General features: G+C 41.4%; 2 protein-coding genes across 2 annotated transcripts in view; one reads left to right on the forward strand and one right to left on the reverse strand.

The window, feature by feature from the left end:
* IGFBP7 (insulin like growth factor binding protein 7) overlaps window positions 1–16131 on the forward strand; it is a 78376-nt gene extending 62245 nt beyond the window's left edge. The window contains exons 2-5 of the mRNA XM_017849220.1: window positions 6154–6263; window positions 13898–14014; window positions 14656–14782; window positions 15866–16131. Of these exons, the coding sequence (XP_017704709.1) occupies window positions 6154–6263; window positions 13898–14014; window positions 14656–14782; window positions 15866–15885 (374 nt within the window). The 3' untranslated portion in view covers window positions 15886–16131. The remainder of the gene's footprint in view (window positions 1–6153; window positions 6264–13897; window positions 14015–14655; window positions 14783–15865) is intronic.
* Window positions 16039–17228, reverse strand: part of POLR2B (RNA polymerase II subunit B) — a 49490-nt gene continuing 48300 nt past the window's right edge. The window contains 2 exon segments of the mRNA XM_017849212.1: window positions 16039–16302; window positions 16795–16990. Of these exon segments, the coding sequence (XP_017704701.1) occupies window positions 16213–16302; window positions 16795–16990 (286 nt within the window). The 3' untranslated portion in view covers window positions 16039–16212.

A 17228-nucleotide genomic window follows, 5' to 3' on the forward strand; every position in this document is an offset into this window, starting at 1 on the left:
ACTTCAAGATTTGGGTGGGGACACAGTCAAACTATATCATCCTCCCTCTCTTCTTTCTTCTTCTTCTTTCCCTTCAAGGAATGATCAAAAAGAAGAGACCCTCTAAGGAATGATCAAAAAGAAGAGACGCTCTAAGGTTACTGAGCAAGAGTTATAAAAAATAGGCAAGGCAAGGAAATGAATTTAGAGGGTTGAGAAGGATCTAAAGAGATTGAATGAGAATTAATTGAGTGTGTAAGGTAAAAGGAAAATGGGGTAGCCTGGTTTAGGTACAGTCATCTGGATAGAAAAATGTGGGTAGTCCACCTTGGGTGGACATCTGTTTACATCAGACAACACTGAAGACAGCCTGGTTGCTTTATGGAGTTGCCGAGGGTGGGTACAGGGCAGAGGGAGACAGTGCACAGTCATTTATTCTATGAACAGGATGTTTGCTACACAGATCTTTGAGCAGCCTGAAGCTCTTAATGGAACAAGGGCAAGGATAAGTAAATAATTGGACTTATCCTGATGTTTGTCCCTATACATTTCAGAATTCTGTGACCTGTTTTAGATGGAATCCAAACACTGAGTATGAGTTAGATGATAATGTTGTTATTACCCTTGGCCTGGCCTTGAGGACTGATTTTGAGCTTTCTGTATGAGAAAATTAGCTCAGAGTGACCTGAAAATTTCTTTTTTCTTAAAAACATAAATAAATTCCGGATCTGCCTCGACCTTCTTGGAAGAAAGGCAGAGTGGAAAGAGTTAGAAGTTATTTGGTACAGAGTCATTGAGTAGAGTGCTCTCCTGAGGTAGAACAGAACTGTCAGGAATTGCAATTCAAGATGATTGTTGGCAGTGAAATTGCTTATCAATGGAATATGTGGGATGCTGGTTCTTGAGAGTTGGGGAGGAGAGTGCAGCATTGTTGGGGCTGGCATCGTATCCACCGAAAACATTTTCAGCATCTCTTCTCTTCTATACAAGACTTGTCCTCTTGGTGTCCCTGTGGGTCACCGTTAAGTCGCTTGCTTATTCTTTCTCACTGTGTATCTTCATTTACGTTTCTCTAAAACTTCTGTAATTTGCTTTTATCAAGAGTTTTTCAGCCAGGTGCAGTGGCTCACACCTGTAATCCCAGCACTTTAGGAGACCGAGGTGGGCGGATCACCTGAGGTCAGGGGTTCAAGACCAGCCTGGCCAACATGGTGAAACCCCATCTCTACTAAAAATACAAAAATTAGCCAGGCGTGGTGTCGGGCACCTGTAATTCCCACTACTTGGGAGGCTGAGGCAGGAGGATCACTTGAACCCAGGAGGCGGAGGTTGTAGTGAGCCAAGATCACACCATTGCACCCTGGGCAACAAAAGCAAAACTCCATCTCAAAAAAAAAAAGGAGTTTTTCCATTCCCTATGCATATTCTGGGGGAATGTCCAGACCAGGTAAGTGGTAAAGAACCAATCAGCGCTTAGTAAATAGGAATCCTACTGGGTATCAGCTCTGAACAAAGTACCGGGAAGAATGTTGAATCCCTGCAGATTTTTGTAACACAGGAAGTCAGGTGGAGGCCAACCTGCCTCTAAGAGGTCTGTTGATCACTTGAATATTACACTAATAATTTATTGATGTGACTTTCTTTTGCAAGAGACTGCATCTCAAACCAAAAGGCGGTTCTTGTTAGCACTTTCCAGTTTACATATTGTTTGTTAAACTTTTCATTGTGTTAGTAAACCCAGCATTTGTTCAAGGATATTTGAAATAACCAAGGTTTTTTGTAAGTGTTGTGCAGCAAACTAGTCCTAACAGCCCCTCCTCGGCCCTTCCACTCCATCACCCCAACAGGAGTCAGTGAATATTACAGATTTTTGTAGTATGGAAGTCTTGTAGAATTCTAGGCATAGCCTGGTGGCAGGATTGACAAAATCATTTACATTCTTAGAATAATCCAAATGTTGACTCAGCCCATTTACCTAAGGTATTCCAAGCATTGGGAGAGGAGAAAGAGGAACCCGAGCTAAGATTTGTCCTAATATTGAATCCCCTGAAGATGGCTGTCATTCAAAGTATTCCTGGGTTCAGGTATTTTTAAAGAATTCATGGCTGGGCACTGTTGCTAACACCTGTAACCCCAGCACTTTGGGAGGCCAAAGTAAGAGGATTGCTTGAGCCCAGGAGTTTGAGACCAGCCTGGTCAACATAGCAAGACTCTGTCTCTACAAAAATAAAAATAAAAAAAAGAATCCTTGCTTGTCCTAGAGTGTTTTGCTTCTTGGAATAGTAAGAGGATTGGGGGAAAACAGATACATCATATCTGCCCTCTATTTAGTGCTTCAATTTTATACAAATAATTTCTAAATTATGCCATAGTTATTGGTGCAAAGATAGACACATAGACTAGTGGAAAAGAATAGAGTCCAGAAATAGACCCACACATATGCAGTGGGTCTTGTAGATTTCCACAAAGGCATTATTATGATTCATTGGCAAAAAGAAGGTCTTTTGGATGAAGTAATTGGATGTCCTTTTAGGGGAGGAAAAATGAACCTTGACCTCTGCCTCATAGCACACACAAAATTTAATTCAAGATGGAGCAAAAACTTAAATGTGCAAGGTAAAACCATAAAGCTTGTAGAAAAAGACAGGAGATCTTCATAGCCTTGGGCTAGGCAAAATTTTCTTAAACAGGACACAAAAGCACTAACCATAGAAAAGAAAACTTGATAAACTGGACTATACTAAAACTAAGAACATCTGTTTTAAATCCCATGGGAAAATCCATAGCCTGTCTTCAAGATCTCTGGCAGAAAATCAGTCTGGAACTTGTCCGTTAGCACTCCAGAATCTGCCCCCTGCCCATGATGACCCTGCTACCTGTACTGGCAATAGGGAGATGAACACAGTTCAAGTAAGTAGGTTTTGGCAGGGCTGAGGCCCTCAGATCCTCACAATAAAATTGTCTTGAATTCCTTGTGTGATTTGGATATGTGAGAAGCAGCTTTGTTCCCGAGCTCCCCCCAGATCTCTGAACACTGGTGTGTTCTTCTCAGAACAATCCTTTGAGATCCCCTGAGCTTTGAAGTTCTCCTGCCAAGTCTGTGTGTGCGAAGGAGAACAGAGCAGCGTGAGGGCCGGTCGAGAGGTGGGCGAAGGCAGTTCAAAGCACAGCCAGATCCGGCTCTGTGGTGTCCAAGCCCTTGGGGTCCCAGAGCCCTAGAGGAAGCCTGGGATAGGGTGAGGCCCAGCCCTTTGCAGGGTGCTGTATTGCTGCATCCAGACTAGGAAATGTCTGAGACAGAGCCAGAAACATAAATACTGCACCACTGTGCTCACCACATTCGTGTTTGCAGCAGAAGAGCCAAGCCCCCTGGCCAGGATATATGCTTCCTATTCAGACCTATGGTTTGGAGGGAAGGAAGCACGAAATGTATTTAGAGCTTTCCAAACTTTGATTGTTTGGCACATTCCTACAAAGGGAAAAAATAAAAATATCCCATGAGATTAAAAAAAAAAATCAGCTTCTAATGCTTTAGATGAGTGGGAAAATCTTGCACACTGGGGTCATTTCCTTTCTGTTTCAAGAAATTAATATTGTGCTGGAAATAGCCTGTTGCAAAAGGAGAGACTTCATGTCCTTTGAATGCTGATTATGCCAGAAAACTTTCCAGCCCGAAAGGGGAGGTTGTCCCTTTCCCAGGACTCTGATGCAAGATGACCCTGCAGTTTGCTATTTTGCTAGGATAGGAAACCCAAATCAACAGAGATTTAAAATTCGGAAGGGGTCATTAATTTATTCATTCAAGAAACCATGCTGAGCATGGAATAGGGGCCAGGTTAGGTTCTGGAGTCTCACACTGCCCCACATGAGGAACCCAGGCTGCCAGCTCCATGACCGTCCTCTGCAGACAGTCCCAAGTCTTTCTGAAGGCCCCTGGTGGCTGAACCCTGGCATTTAGAATTAGCAGAAGTGATATACTAATTACCAGTAAATAAAAAGTAGGTGTGCGCCTCTGTCCTGCAGATGCCAGGAAACCAGGCCATCAGGGGACAGGCGCAGTCAGCAGCACCCGCTCTCTCAGTATCTGTTAGCTTCCACAGTGTGGTGTTTCAGAGCCGAGCCAGAAATCACCCAGGGGGGTTACTTGCATCAGCTCCGGAAAATGTGTAAAGGATTGAAGTCCTGAGGCTTTCCCATAATGTCTTATTTAGGCATCAGTCTCCCTCAGTTGATTAGAGCAGGAATCAGCAAATTTCTTAATAAAAGGCCAGTGACAGTGAATATTTTTAGGCCATGCAGTCTCAGCCACAACTGCTCTGGCAGCCAGAGACAGCAGGAAACAAATAAGTGTAGCTGTGTCCCAACAGAACTTTATTTTATGGACATTTCCTTACAATTTTCACACTTTGTGAAATATCCATCTTTTAATTTTTTTTTTTTTCAACCATTTAAAAATGCAGGCCAGGCACAGTGGCTCAGGCCTGTAATCCCAAAGCTTTGGGAGGCCGAGGCAGGAAGATCGCTTGAGCTCAGGGGTTCAAGACCAGCCTGGCCGACATGGCAAAACCCTGTTTCTACTGAAAATACAAAAATTAGCTGGGCATGCACGTGTAGTCCCAGCTACTTGGGAGGCTGAGGCATGGGAATCACTTGAGCTTGAAACCGGGAGGTGGAGGTTGCTGTGAGCCAAGATCATGCCACTGCACTCCAGCCTGAGCAACAGACTGAGATCCTGTCTCAAAAAAATAAAATGTTTCTTAATTTAAAAAAATAAAAATGCAAACACCATTCTTAGCTCACAGGCCATGCAAAAACAGATGGCAGGCCAGATTTGGCCCGCAGGCCATAGTTAGCTAACCCAGGACCGGAGAGTCCTGGGTTAGCTAACTTTCACAGCAAAAAGGATGCACATGGTTTGTGTTGACTCTGAGTAGGGACCTTCTCCAAAGGGTGCCATGATACAGAAGGTGGTGGGTGTGTTCCCTAATTGTGGGAATGGAAAAGCATTACTCTGGCCTCTCTCAGGGGTCCCATACCTGCTGACTCTATTTAGGCAGTGGCTTGAGGGTGCCCCCCACTTGCCAATGCCTCCTGCTAGGGACCTGCACACTGAGAACCCTGGGAAAGGGCCCTCTCCTTGGGGACCCTGGTCACACCCAGTAGATCAGTCACTCTTCTTCCTTCTTACCAGCTGCCTCACCTGACCACACTGGGAGAAGGACCCTTGTACCACCTTCCTCGACACCCGGGCCTCTTCGGTTCAAAGGTGCCTTCCGGCAAGGCATGGTGGCTCACACCTATAATCCCAGCATTTGGGGAGGCTGAGGCAGGAGAATTACTTGAAGCCAGGAATTCAGGACCAGCCTGAGCAACATAGCAAGACCCTGTCTTTACAAAACAAAATTAAAAATTAACTGGCATGGTAGTGCATGCCTATAGTCCCAGCTACTCGGGAGGCTGAGGTGGGAGGATCGTTGGAGACCAGGAGTTTGAGGCTGCAGTGAACTGTGATCAAGCCACTGCACTCCAGCCTGGGTGGAAGAACGAGATTCTGTCGCAAAAAATAATAATAATAAAATTAAATTAAAAATAAAGATGTCCCTTACAATCCCCTAAGGCACACAGCACTCCACATGTTTCTTTCCTTCCCTGTCTCATCACCCGTTTCAACCTTAGATCCTGAGCTTCTTGAGGCAGACTTCCATCTTGTCTGGGTGCTCAGCACATTTGCAAATATTCTCTTAGGTTTTTTTTCTCCATTACCCACGGAGTGGTTGCTTGTTGCCTTTCCAACCAAAATAGAAATAGCAGTAAACAAAAGAAGAAAAACACTGAACATTTTGGAACTAAAATTTTATTATTACTGGAAAAGTCCAAGATAATAAAAAACAGCTGGTAAATTAGCACTCATGTAAGCATGGTCTGGGGAAGAAGAAAATTTTAATAACAAATTTTCTTCCTAATTGTTTTGTTTGTTTAGATTTATGCATTCCCAAAGTGGACCTTAAAATCATGCTGGTGGCAGGAGGAAGCCAGTGTAGTCTTTGAAATTTGCTTCAGATAATCCACCAAGGGGATGGCTTCATAAACACAATTATTATTTTCTCCCTAAGATGCTGACTCATGTGAAGGGCTATTTAAAAGATGACTTTAGCTTTGTGCCCTTTCCTGCAGGTCCTTCCATAGTGACGCCCCCCAAGGACATCTGGAATGTCACTGGTGCCCAGGTGTACTTGAGCTGTGAGGTCATCGGAATCCCGACACCTGTCCTCATCTGGAACAAGGTCAGTGGCAGAGACTTCAAGAAGACGTCCTAGGCTGACAAGCTTCTCTTGCACTGCACAATGATGGCAAAACGTTAAAGCCTTAGCATGCTTTGTTGACTGCAGATGCTCCAAGGGGAAAACTTAGGGCAGTCATACAGGCACCTCCTCTGGATTCACGGGACAAAAACCAGTCCCTGCCATGCTATAATTATCAGCTTCCTAGAAACTGAGAAACTGGAAGAACAATAATGCTGAACACCTGAACCCACCTTTGGGGTGTGTGTGCACCTGTGGTGTGTGTATGTGTGTGCATATGTGGGTGTGAGTGAAGTGTGTGTGTCTGTGTGTGCACACTCAGTGGAGACTATATAGCATAGGGGTTAAAAGTGTATGTTCTCTCTTTCTGTCCCAAAATACCACCTCCAAGCCCTCACCAAGCTGTTTGTGATGCCATCAGTCTCCTCATTTAAGACTGAACATAAAAAAAATAAAAATAAAATAAAAAATAAAAAATAAAAAGACTGAACATTTAGCTGATACTTTAGATCCTGTCTGCTTGGAGGCATTATTATTATTTTACTGGGAGGCTCGGCTAAGAAAGTAAAAGGACACAAAGCCCTGTAGCCTTCTCCTGTGAGCATGGATTATTTTTTTCAGATTCCCTAAGTGCTGGGAGATGGATGAGTACATTTTAAGAGCACTTGGAAGCAGGGTAGAAGGAGTGAGGTGGGATCTATTCTTCTAAGTACCAAGGTTGTAGAACCACAAGTTAGGGACAAAGGAGACCACTCCAGAACAGAGCATTACAAAGGAACAAGAGGAGGAATATCAAAGAAAAAAAATTCTCCTTTCTGAATTTTGCTAAATGCTGGCCCCAAGTGGAAAAAGCATGATATTCTTTTAATAAATCAGTTTTGAAATGACTTCCCAAATGGAAAAAAAGAAAAAAAAAAGTGTGAGGCTGGGTGCAGTAGCACATGCCTGTAATCCCAGCACTTTAGGAGGCTGAAGCAAGAGGATCACTCGAGTCCCAGAGTTTGAGACCAGCCTGACCAACACAGTGAGACTTCGTTCTTACAAATAATTTTTTTTAATTAGCTGGGCATGGTGAGGCATGCCTGTGGTCCCAGCTACTCAAGACACTTAGGTGGAAAAACCCCTTGAGCCAGGAGATCGAGGCTGCAGTGAGCTGTGATTGCCCCACTGCACTCTAGCCTGTCTCAAAAGAAACAAAAGAAAAGGAAAAGAGAAAGAAGAGTGTGAATTCCTTAGCCAGGTTGGCTGGGTTCTCTGCAAGCCAGGGTTTCTCAGCCTCAGCACTATTGACATTTGGGGCTGGATAATTCCCTGTTGTGAGGGCTGCCCGTGCTTTGGAAGATGTTTAGCAGCACCCCCACCTCTAACCACTATATAATGGTAGCATCCCCCATCCCCCTGTCGTGAGAATTAAAAGCATCTTCAGACATTGCCACATGTCCCCTAAGGGTGTGGGGCTGGGGAATTGCCCTGGACTGAAAACCACTGCTGTTAGCCTCAGCTCCCTTCTCTACATTATTAAAGTAACATGTAATTATCATAAAGATTAAATAAAGTAATGCAGGCAAAAATTACTTGACACATAGTTAGCGCTCGGTAGACATTAGCTACTGTTCCTGGAAATTTTTCCCTTCGAGTGGCATTATCTTGTATAATTATCTTCATATTTGAAGGACAACATCTTCTCAGCATGTATAGTATGGAGGAGGAAAAAGAAAACTAATACTTCACAATTATACTATACACTTAGGTTTTGTCTTTTTTTTTTTTTTTTTGAGATGGAGTTTCACTCTTGTTGCCCGGGCTGGAGTGCAATGGCATGATCTCGGCTCACTGCAACCTCCGTCTCCCAGGTTCAAGCGATTCTCCTGCCTCAGCCTCTCAAGTAGTTGGGATTACAGGAGCCCGCCACCACACCTAACTTTGTATAACTTTGTATTTTTAGTACAGACAGGGGTTCTCCATGTTGGTCAGGCTGGTCTCGAACTCCCGACCTCAGGTGATCCGCCTGCCTCGGCCTCCCAAAGTGCTGGGATTACAGGCGTGAGCTACCGCACCTAGTCGTTTTTGCCCTTTTTATACATTTTGAATTGCTTAGCCTCACAACTGTCCTACAAAGAATTAAAAAAGAATTATCAAACTCATGCTACCAAAAAAGAAACTTGGTTTAAGTAAAAGGGCATAACCAGACATCCCTTTTTAGCTACCCTACTTCTCCAGCAAGCTCTAAGGTGGATGATGGTCTCCTTTGACTATTTTGTTTGTTCATTGTGTGACCGGAGGAGCAACTTCTACAACTCCAGGAGGACTGTGGCTCCTGCAGTCAGAGCTCTTTCTGTTGCAAGTTCTACCAGCCCATCTTAAACTAACCTAGGCAAAACAAAAAACGGGAGCGAGGTCCAGCCTCAAGGGCCCCTGTATCCGGGTACACACGCCATGAGAACTCTAACTCTTGACTCTTTGCTCTCAATATACTAGTCTCATTTTCTTCTGCTTAAGAAAGCTTCCTGTGCAGTGGGAGATGTCAACTCCACTCACATTTTTATCACAGCTTAAAGACCCCAGAGGAAAGAAAGGGTTTCCCTTCTCCCTGCTGCGTTGTGAAAATCCCACTGAAGGGCTCAAGCCCAGGTCAGGTCACCTGCTAACCTCTGGCTCCCCCATGCGGCCAGAGGGATGCGGCCATTGACATTGGCACCAACGTGAATCCCCCTGGTTTGTGTAAAATCTGGCAACAGATACCAGAAAATGCCTGAGGTGGGGGTGATGGCAGAGTCAACACTACTATACCATCCTTTACAGTGAAGCTTCTCTTAAAGGAGCAATAAAATTTCACCCCAATCAATTATGTTTTTAAGAGGAAGGCGGAGCAAGAGCAATTAAGAGCAGAAATGCAGTCCGTGGATGATTTCCCCTCCATCCTTACTGCAAGAACTGCAGGCGTTCCTCACTGCTAATTTGGAGATTGCTGGTTTGCTCAGGGTGTAGGGAGGTGGAGAAATAATGTTCCAAGGAATACTCATGAAAAACTCCGTTGCAGTTCTCTACAGTTTCCTAGGGATACTTACACAATGAGAAGCGAGGGTCACCCAAGTGTCCTGGGGCATGTGACCTTATTGGCAAATCTTGGCAAAAAATAATTTCTTCAGTCCTTGCTCTACCCAATCCCAGCTAAAGTATTCACATACCAGAGGAATACGTCTGCCTCGGGAATCTTTTCCCTTTTAGGGCTGTACAGGGCAGATCCCAATAGGCCTCACTGAGGGCTTGTCCTCAGGGCTATTCAAAAACACCAAGGCAGTTGAGGCTCGTGTGGTGGCTCACACCTGTAGTCCCTAGCTACTTGGGAGGCTGAGGTGGGAAGATCGCTTGAGCCCAGTAGGTGGGGCTGCAGTGAGCTATGATGGCACCACTGCTTTCCAACCTGGGTGACAGAGCAAGATCCCGTCTCTGAAAAAAACAAAACAAAACCCACTATGTCAGTCAATGAGATGGGTGCTGAAGTAAAGAAGTGAAGAGGAAGTAGGAGAGAAACAATTTTTTCTGCAGACTTTCCAGAACAAGCAAAACCCAACTATGACGCTCTGCCAGTTGTCCTCTACCTTCATAATGTAATTTGCCACATGCATGACCCAAAGCAATGTTTCTTACACTGCAGACTGTGACTCATCAACGAGTCCTGGAACTAACATAGCGATCACAACCAGCATGTTCTTATAAAAAATAAAAAATAGAACAGAATCTATGTTAAGGCATCACACTTACCACTTATAAAGGTGTCATTTCCTGAAACTTTTGTATATTCCAGATTACAATGTAAAATGTATTTCTTAGTTTGGGCCATGTCAAAACTAAGGAAACTTGGGAAGTCACTGACCTAAATAATTACACAGGGTATTTGTTTTCTCATCGCTGTCCTTGTAACCAGACTGTTAAGAATACACACATATTTATTAGCACATGTGTTTCAAATCCAATTTAAGAGTAGAACACCTTTTTGGATAGAATATTAGAATCCATGCTTGTTAAACAAGAGAAACTGAGGCTTAAATAAAGACAGCATGTCTTTCTAGCTCAAGGATTCCTAGCAACAGCAGAATTAATGGCACAAGCCTTCTCTCCATGACACTTGAGACTGCAGTGGCAATTCTTACGGTTGGCACAGCCTGGTGTGTGGTCTTTACTTTCCTTACTGGCCGTTATTATCCTGCTGGCTTTAACAAGCCTTTCAGCAAACCCCTAGCCTAGAAAGATTCGAAGGGCAATATTTTGAAATGGGAACATGAACTGAAATAGCCATGTTTGACTTAACCCTTTGAAATCAGAGATGATGCTCACAGCGAAAGCAAAACACCTTCCCAATACTTGTCTCTGAGACCGAGAGACTCTCTGTTTAATTCTTTTCTTGCCTGAATATTTCTTCAGATTAGGGCTTCCATGAACTCTAAGAATATTTTATCAAAATAGTGACCTCTAAGGTAATGGTAATAAGCGGAAATTATCCAAAGACGTATAAAGAAACGAGAATCTCCCCCCCCGGTCCCCCCCGCCGCCTCACCTCTCCTCGCTGCCCGCTGAGCCCTAATGCTGAAGAAATACTTTCAGGCAAAAAAAGAATTAATGTGAACTGCCCTGGTTTGTATCTTTCCACATTCTTTTTCATATCCAAGCATATTCAAACATATATCCCTATGGTGAAATGAGAATATAGTGTGCCAATAAGTTATTCTGAAACTCACTTTTCTCAACAAATACTTCAAGGACATCCGTCCAAGTCTGCTTCTCAACAGCTATGTAATATTCCAAGTATGAATACCATAATGTATTAAAGCAGTTCTGTATTTTTTCTGTTGTTTCCAAATTTTTGTCAACTTAAACAATCCTACTTTAAGCATCAAAGTACACATATCATACAGTGCTTTTATTGCTATAAGATAGATTCCCCAACAGTTACCTGAATAAGTCAAAATATTTGTTTTACTATTAATAGACATTGTCCGATTACTTTTTAAATAGATTGTAGTAATTCACACTCCCACCAGCAATGGAGAAGTGCCATTTCTCTGCATCTTTACAAGCACTGAATATTAACCTCTCTTTTTTAGTTTTAGTTCCTATTTTAACTAGAAAACCCATTTATCGGCCGGGCACAGTGGCTTATGCCTGTACTCCCAGCACTTTGGGAGGCCAAAGCGGGTGGATCACTTAAGGTCAGGAGTTTGAGACCACCCTGGCCAATATGGCAAAACCTTATCTATACTAAAACTACAAAAATTAGCCAGGCATGGTGGCACGTACCTGTAATCCCAGCTACTCAGGAGGCTGAGCTAGGAGAATCACTGGAATCCAGGAGGCAGAGGCAGAGGTGGCAGTGAGCCAAGATCGCACCACTGTACTCCAGCCTAGGTGACAGAGTGAGACTCTGTCTCAAAAAAAAAAAAAAAAAAAAAAAAAAAAAAAAAAAAAAAAAAACAGAAAACACATGCTTATCAACACTTAGAATCCCCTTACATGAGTAAGGGAGAGCTTGACATATAAAAATTTGTCATATGAAAATTCTCGGCAGTTTTTTCTATGTTTTCTACATGATGTATAACCTTTTATAATTATGTAACATTAATTAAAATACACCATGCCAACACCTGTGAAAAGGGAAAAATAAAGTATATATATATCATGATTTCTGTTAAATATTATATTTAACAAGATACATTTCCCTTTCCATTGTGGATCAAGTTAATTAACATAAAATGCTCTTTGCTAAGAGCTATGGGATTTGGGGCTCAGTTGCTGAGATTCAGTATTTCAGTGCTGCAGTGTTTCTTATTTTCTTGCTTTGATCACACATAAAACTCTTATATGATTCTGAAATTCAGTGAATAAAGGTCAGCGACATATTACTTTAGACACTGAATCAAATTAATACTTCTACCAAAATATTCTTAAAACCCATTTTTAAGTAACTATTGCAAAAGCTGTATCAGCATAAAACATTTCTTCCAGCTACTTGCGAAACTAAGGGGAAAGGTACCTATTGAGTATATGTTTGTCTTCACAGCATTAGTAGCAATGTGGGAAAATTCCAGAAAAATAAATGCAAAAAGCCAGGCTTTCCAAATCAGTCATGCAAGGTATTTTTTCAAGAGCGGGAGTTGGCCCAGATCACATGCGGTTTGCTGAGTCCCGGTCCTGGCATCATAAAGCTGAGAAAATACAGTGTAGGTTTGAAGCCGAGACAACAGCAGAGTAACAAAAAACACATGGTAGGAGTGGGATCCACATGGGAAAAGCAACACAGAGATGGAAGTTAACAAAGTGTATATATAGATTTACTTATATATATATTTATTATATTTACACATACAGTGTGTCTATATATACACACTATTATCTGGTCTTTAGTAAGATTTGCTTTATTATAGAAGAAAATGAAAAGGAAATTACCTGAGATTGTAAATCCTTTCTAATTACAAAGGCAGTATCAATAAATGTCAAGTATCAATAAATGTCAGCCTCTTAAAGCAGGTCTGGGATGGAATGAACAAACAATTCGTATATCCTTTTTTTTTTTTTTTAACTCACCATTATCACAAGGCTTAAAATATTTGTACTCTGTAACTCAGCTGCTAAATGTATATATATCGAGGAGCTACAAGTGAATTTCATTCTTTTGTATATTTTCCAGAGTTTATACAATAAACATTGTGCCTTTTCAAATGAGAGCAAAAAAGATACATTAGTATTGGCCTTGAATCAAAGAAATTGAGTTTCTTCTGAATCTCGACATGACATACACAGAAATAGTCAACAAGTTTTGTCATAAAAGAACAATGACAGCACATGTATTTGTCAGCTGTTTTTCTTTTTTCTTTTTTTTCTTTTTTTCTTTTTTTGAGATGGAGTCTCACTCTGTTGCCAGGCTGGAGTGCTATCTCGGCTCACTGCAACCTCCGCCTCCCAGGTTCAAGCAATTCTTCTACCTTAGCCTCCTGAGTAGCTGGGACTACAGGCGCTCGCCAACACACTCGGCTGATTTTTGTGTTTTGTAGAGACAGGGTTTCGTCATGTTGGTCAGTCTGGTCTCGAACTCCTTTGATAGGTGTTTTTTATCTTAGGTGTTCAGTAAATCATTTGATTCTTAGCCCTCAGAACAAAGTAATGGTATTGGCTTTGGTCTCAGCCTACTATTGTCCATTGATGAAGCTGTTGCAGGAAGAGCCCCAAGGTCCCAAGCATCAAACCTAGTACTGGGTGACAGTTCATCAGTCGAACATGGCATGACAGGGAAAAGGCCTGGCACCGAGAAGCAGAATTTCCAAGAGTATGAGTGAATGAATGATGGTGGCCAGTGGAAGGAAATTATGAACATGTGTATTCCCCAGGCATGCAGAAAAACACATTAGTTTAAAACATGTAAGCTTAGCAGAAAACTGGCAGGAAGAAATAAAAGGATCTATATTTTAAAAGTAGTAAAGGGAAATAGTTGAGTAAAATGCTGGGTTTTCTCTATTAGAAAGTCTGACATACACCATGTGAAATTGTAGGGATGTGGCCACTTCCAAGCAGATGATCTGGTGTATAAAACTCAGTATTACTCTCTCCTTTTGTTTTTGCAGGTAAAAAGGGGTCACTATGGAGTTCAAAGGACAGAACTCCTACCTGGTGACCGGGACAACCTGGCCATTCAGACCCGGGGTGGCCCAGAAAAGCATGAAGTAACTGGCTGGGTGCTGGTGAGTACCAGAACCAAGAGCTGGCAAGAGTTTCATTCTTAACATTAGACATAAGCAGACCTGGCAAAGGTGCCTGATGTACTGCCAGCCTGAAGGTGCAGCAAGCACCTTTCACATCTCTTTGGAATAGCTTTACCATGGAGTCACTGCTTCTCTTTCAGAGAAACTAAAGGAAAAGTGCTTTATTGCATGTTTTGAAAACAACCAATGAATTAACAAGAACTACTATTTTCCTAAGAGTTCAAAACAAAACCCTCACGCGGAGCTGCATGGCCCAAGCATCGTTTTAACTCATTATCGATTAATAAATACCTTATTTTACTTGACCCTTGATATTCATGGAGAATACTTTGATCATATACCCTTATCAAGGTTGCCCTCGAACCGATAATGTGTACCTATCCAGTTTTTAACCTATGCAGTATGATCAAAAGTTGTCCACTACATTTCCTGAGATGACTCCTCAGCAAACCAAATGTAGTAGCTATCGAAGTCTCCTAGCACAGGACTTGCACTACCTCTGGCAGCACCTTTGCTATGAATCCCCTGGTCATCTTAGGAAATTTATGAAATAATGACCTCATTGGAACCACTGACAGAAGACCACCACAGAGGAATACTAGATCCTTTTTCTTTCACAGGTATCTCCTCTAAGTAAGGAAGATGCTGGAGAATATGAGTGCCATGCATCCAATTCCCAAGGACAGGCTTCAGCATCGGCAAAAATTACAGTGGTTGATGCCTTACATGAAATACCAGTGAAAAAAGGTACACAATAAATCTCACAGTCATTTAAAAATGACTAGTACATTTGCTTAAAAAAGAACAGAACTAATTATGAAAGTATCAGACATAGCTATTAATGAAATTCTGTAGTTAGGAACCCATAAGGGCATTAAGTATGCCATTAAAATGTAGAGCATGAGACTCCCAAAGATTATCTGGATGGGTGACTGAACATCGTTATTATGACTTAGATGCTTTTACCTTACCTAACATTTAAGAGTCAAAACTCAAACTTGCCTGGAATGGCTTCTATTTCCCATAGCTTTCTACCTATCTACTTGGCATTTTCCCTTTGTGTTGTGACTATTATACTAAATTCCCATTTAAAAGAAAATGATTGTGGGCAATTCTCACCCTTCACTTTTGCTTTTAAAAGAAAAAGCCAGAAAGAGAGTATACTGGCAAATGCCCACTTCTGTCTCCCCTTCCTTCACTGCCAAAAAACTTCCTGTGAAGAACCCATCCTGAGTGTCATAGCAGTGCTACTTTACATTTATATAATTCTATGAAACTGATGTCTGAATCGGCTTTCCCTTAGACAAAAGAACAAAATTTACCATCAGCATGTCAAACCATTCCACTGTACAGATCACTCAGCTGTGATATGAAAATAAAGTACAGAAGTATGCAGTCAGATTCTCTTCAGCCATAATGTGTAATGCCAGGCAATGAAACAGAGCAGTAGCTAAGAGTCAAGTCATGCATGTGAGTCTCAGCTCTGCTACTAATTTTTCCTCCACTTTACCTTTTGAAGATCTGGACTACAAAGGAAAGGTCTTTAACCTCTCTGAATCTCATTTGTGAAATGTGCTCTTCCAGTTCTATAATAAGATGTACCTTTGATGCATCAACCAATACAGCAATATTGCCTTTCATGGCTAAAATCATATAACTCGAATTCCACAGAGCACTTCAGCATATTATTTATACAATTACTCATACATCCTTTATCCCCACATTTTAACATCTTCATTTATTTGGAAACACTCAACTACCTGACAGTTCAAAAGTCAACCACATCCCTATATGTAACTAATTTTTATCTTTTTTTTTTTTTTTAAACAGGTGAAGGTGCTGAGCTATAAACCTCCAGAATATATTAGTCTGCATGGTTAAAAGTAGTCATGGATAACTACATTACCTGTTCTTGCCTAATAAGTTTCTTTTAATCCAATCCACTAACACTTTAGTTATATTCACTGGTTTTATACAGAGAAATACAAAATAAAGATCACACATCAAGACTATCTACAAAACTTTATTATATATTTACAGAAGAAAAGCATGCATATCATTAAACAAATAAACTACTTTTTTATCACAACACAGTACATTATTTGTCATTTTTTAAAAGCCACACAATTGAAACAAGACACCAAGATATTTTTATCTTGTTGAGTCTTGTAAAATAGCTAAACACTCATCATTCGTGGTGCAATACTCATAGACATAAGTTCCTGAAACAATAGTTTGCATGCATAAGGCATTCGCACCAAAGAAATCTGAAAAAAAAAAACAAATAGTAATTAGCAGAATCGTATTGAAGTGACTTCACTTCTCTACCCCAGAAAAAGGCAAAGATCTGGTACTGCAGATAATGAATAAATGAGTGGAGCTGAGAACACGCACTCTGCTACCTCGGCTTATGGTGGTTCTTTCTCCAAGCAGGCTTTGGTATTTTACCCTTTCTGCCAGACATAATTTATATTCACCCACCTCAACTAAAAGGTTTTTAAAAACTCATTGTTTAAAATCCCTTATACAAAGTCTTATTATTTCCAAAAGATGAATAGCTTAGAGAAATTACCACACTAAAACCTAAACTGGTTTTAGAAAATCAAATTATCTTTTCATATTTACAACTAGGAATCTTACAGAAACATGCCATCAAAATTGTAAAAATGCCAATCTGTTCCACCACACTAAATCTGCCTGGATAATCAGACCAACTTTCCTCTAAACAAATATCAACTGCCAGTAAAGTCTATACACACCTGGGTTTTATTGCGGCAGCCCCTGCATTCATACGTATGGGTCCTGGTGTTGGCAATTGCCATTATTCCACAAAGATTGCAAACATGAACCTGATATGGATCTGATGCCTCAAACAATCTTTCCCTTAAAAACTGGGCTGCTCCATGGGCAATCTGACAATCTCGTTCCATTTCTCCAAAACGCAGGCCACCGTCACTGTTAAGAGAAAAAAATTATTACTTTGTACTTATTTTTTATTATAAATACTGCCTTGAATAATGGCAAAGGTGGAGAATAATATTTGCAAAGACGGAGAACTAGGCTAATTTTTATACCCTAGCATTCTCTCTACTGGTGGGGAGAAGAGAAGTCTACCAACTATTTGATGTGCATTAGAAAGTCCCCAAATGGGCTAAGCAAAGTGGCTCGCCCCTGTAATCCCAGCACTTTGGGA

The sequence above is a fragment of the Rhinopithecus bieti genome, unplaced genomic scaffold, assembly GCF_001698545.2.
Source record: "Rhinopithecus bieti isolate Rb0 unplaced genomic scaffold, ASM169854v2 scaffold_31527, whole genome shotgun sequence".
Classification (NCBI taxonomy): Eukaryota; Metazoa; Chordata; class Mammalia; order Primates; family Cercopithecidae; genus Rhinopithecus; species Rhinopithecus bieti.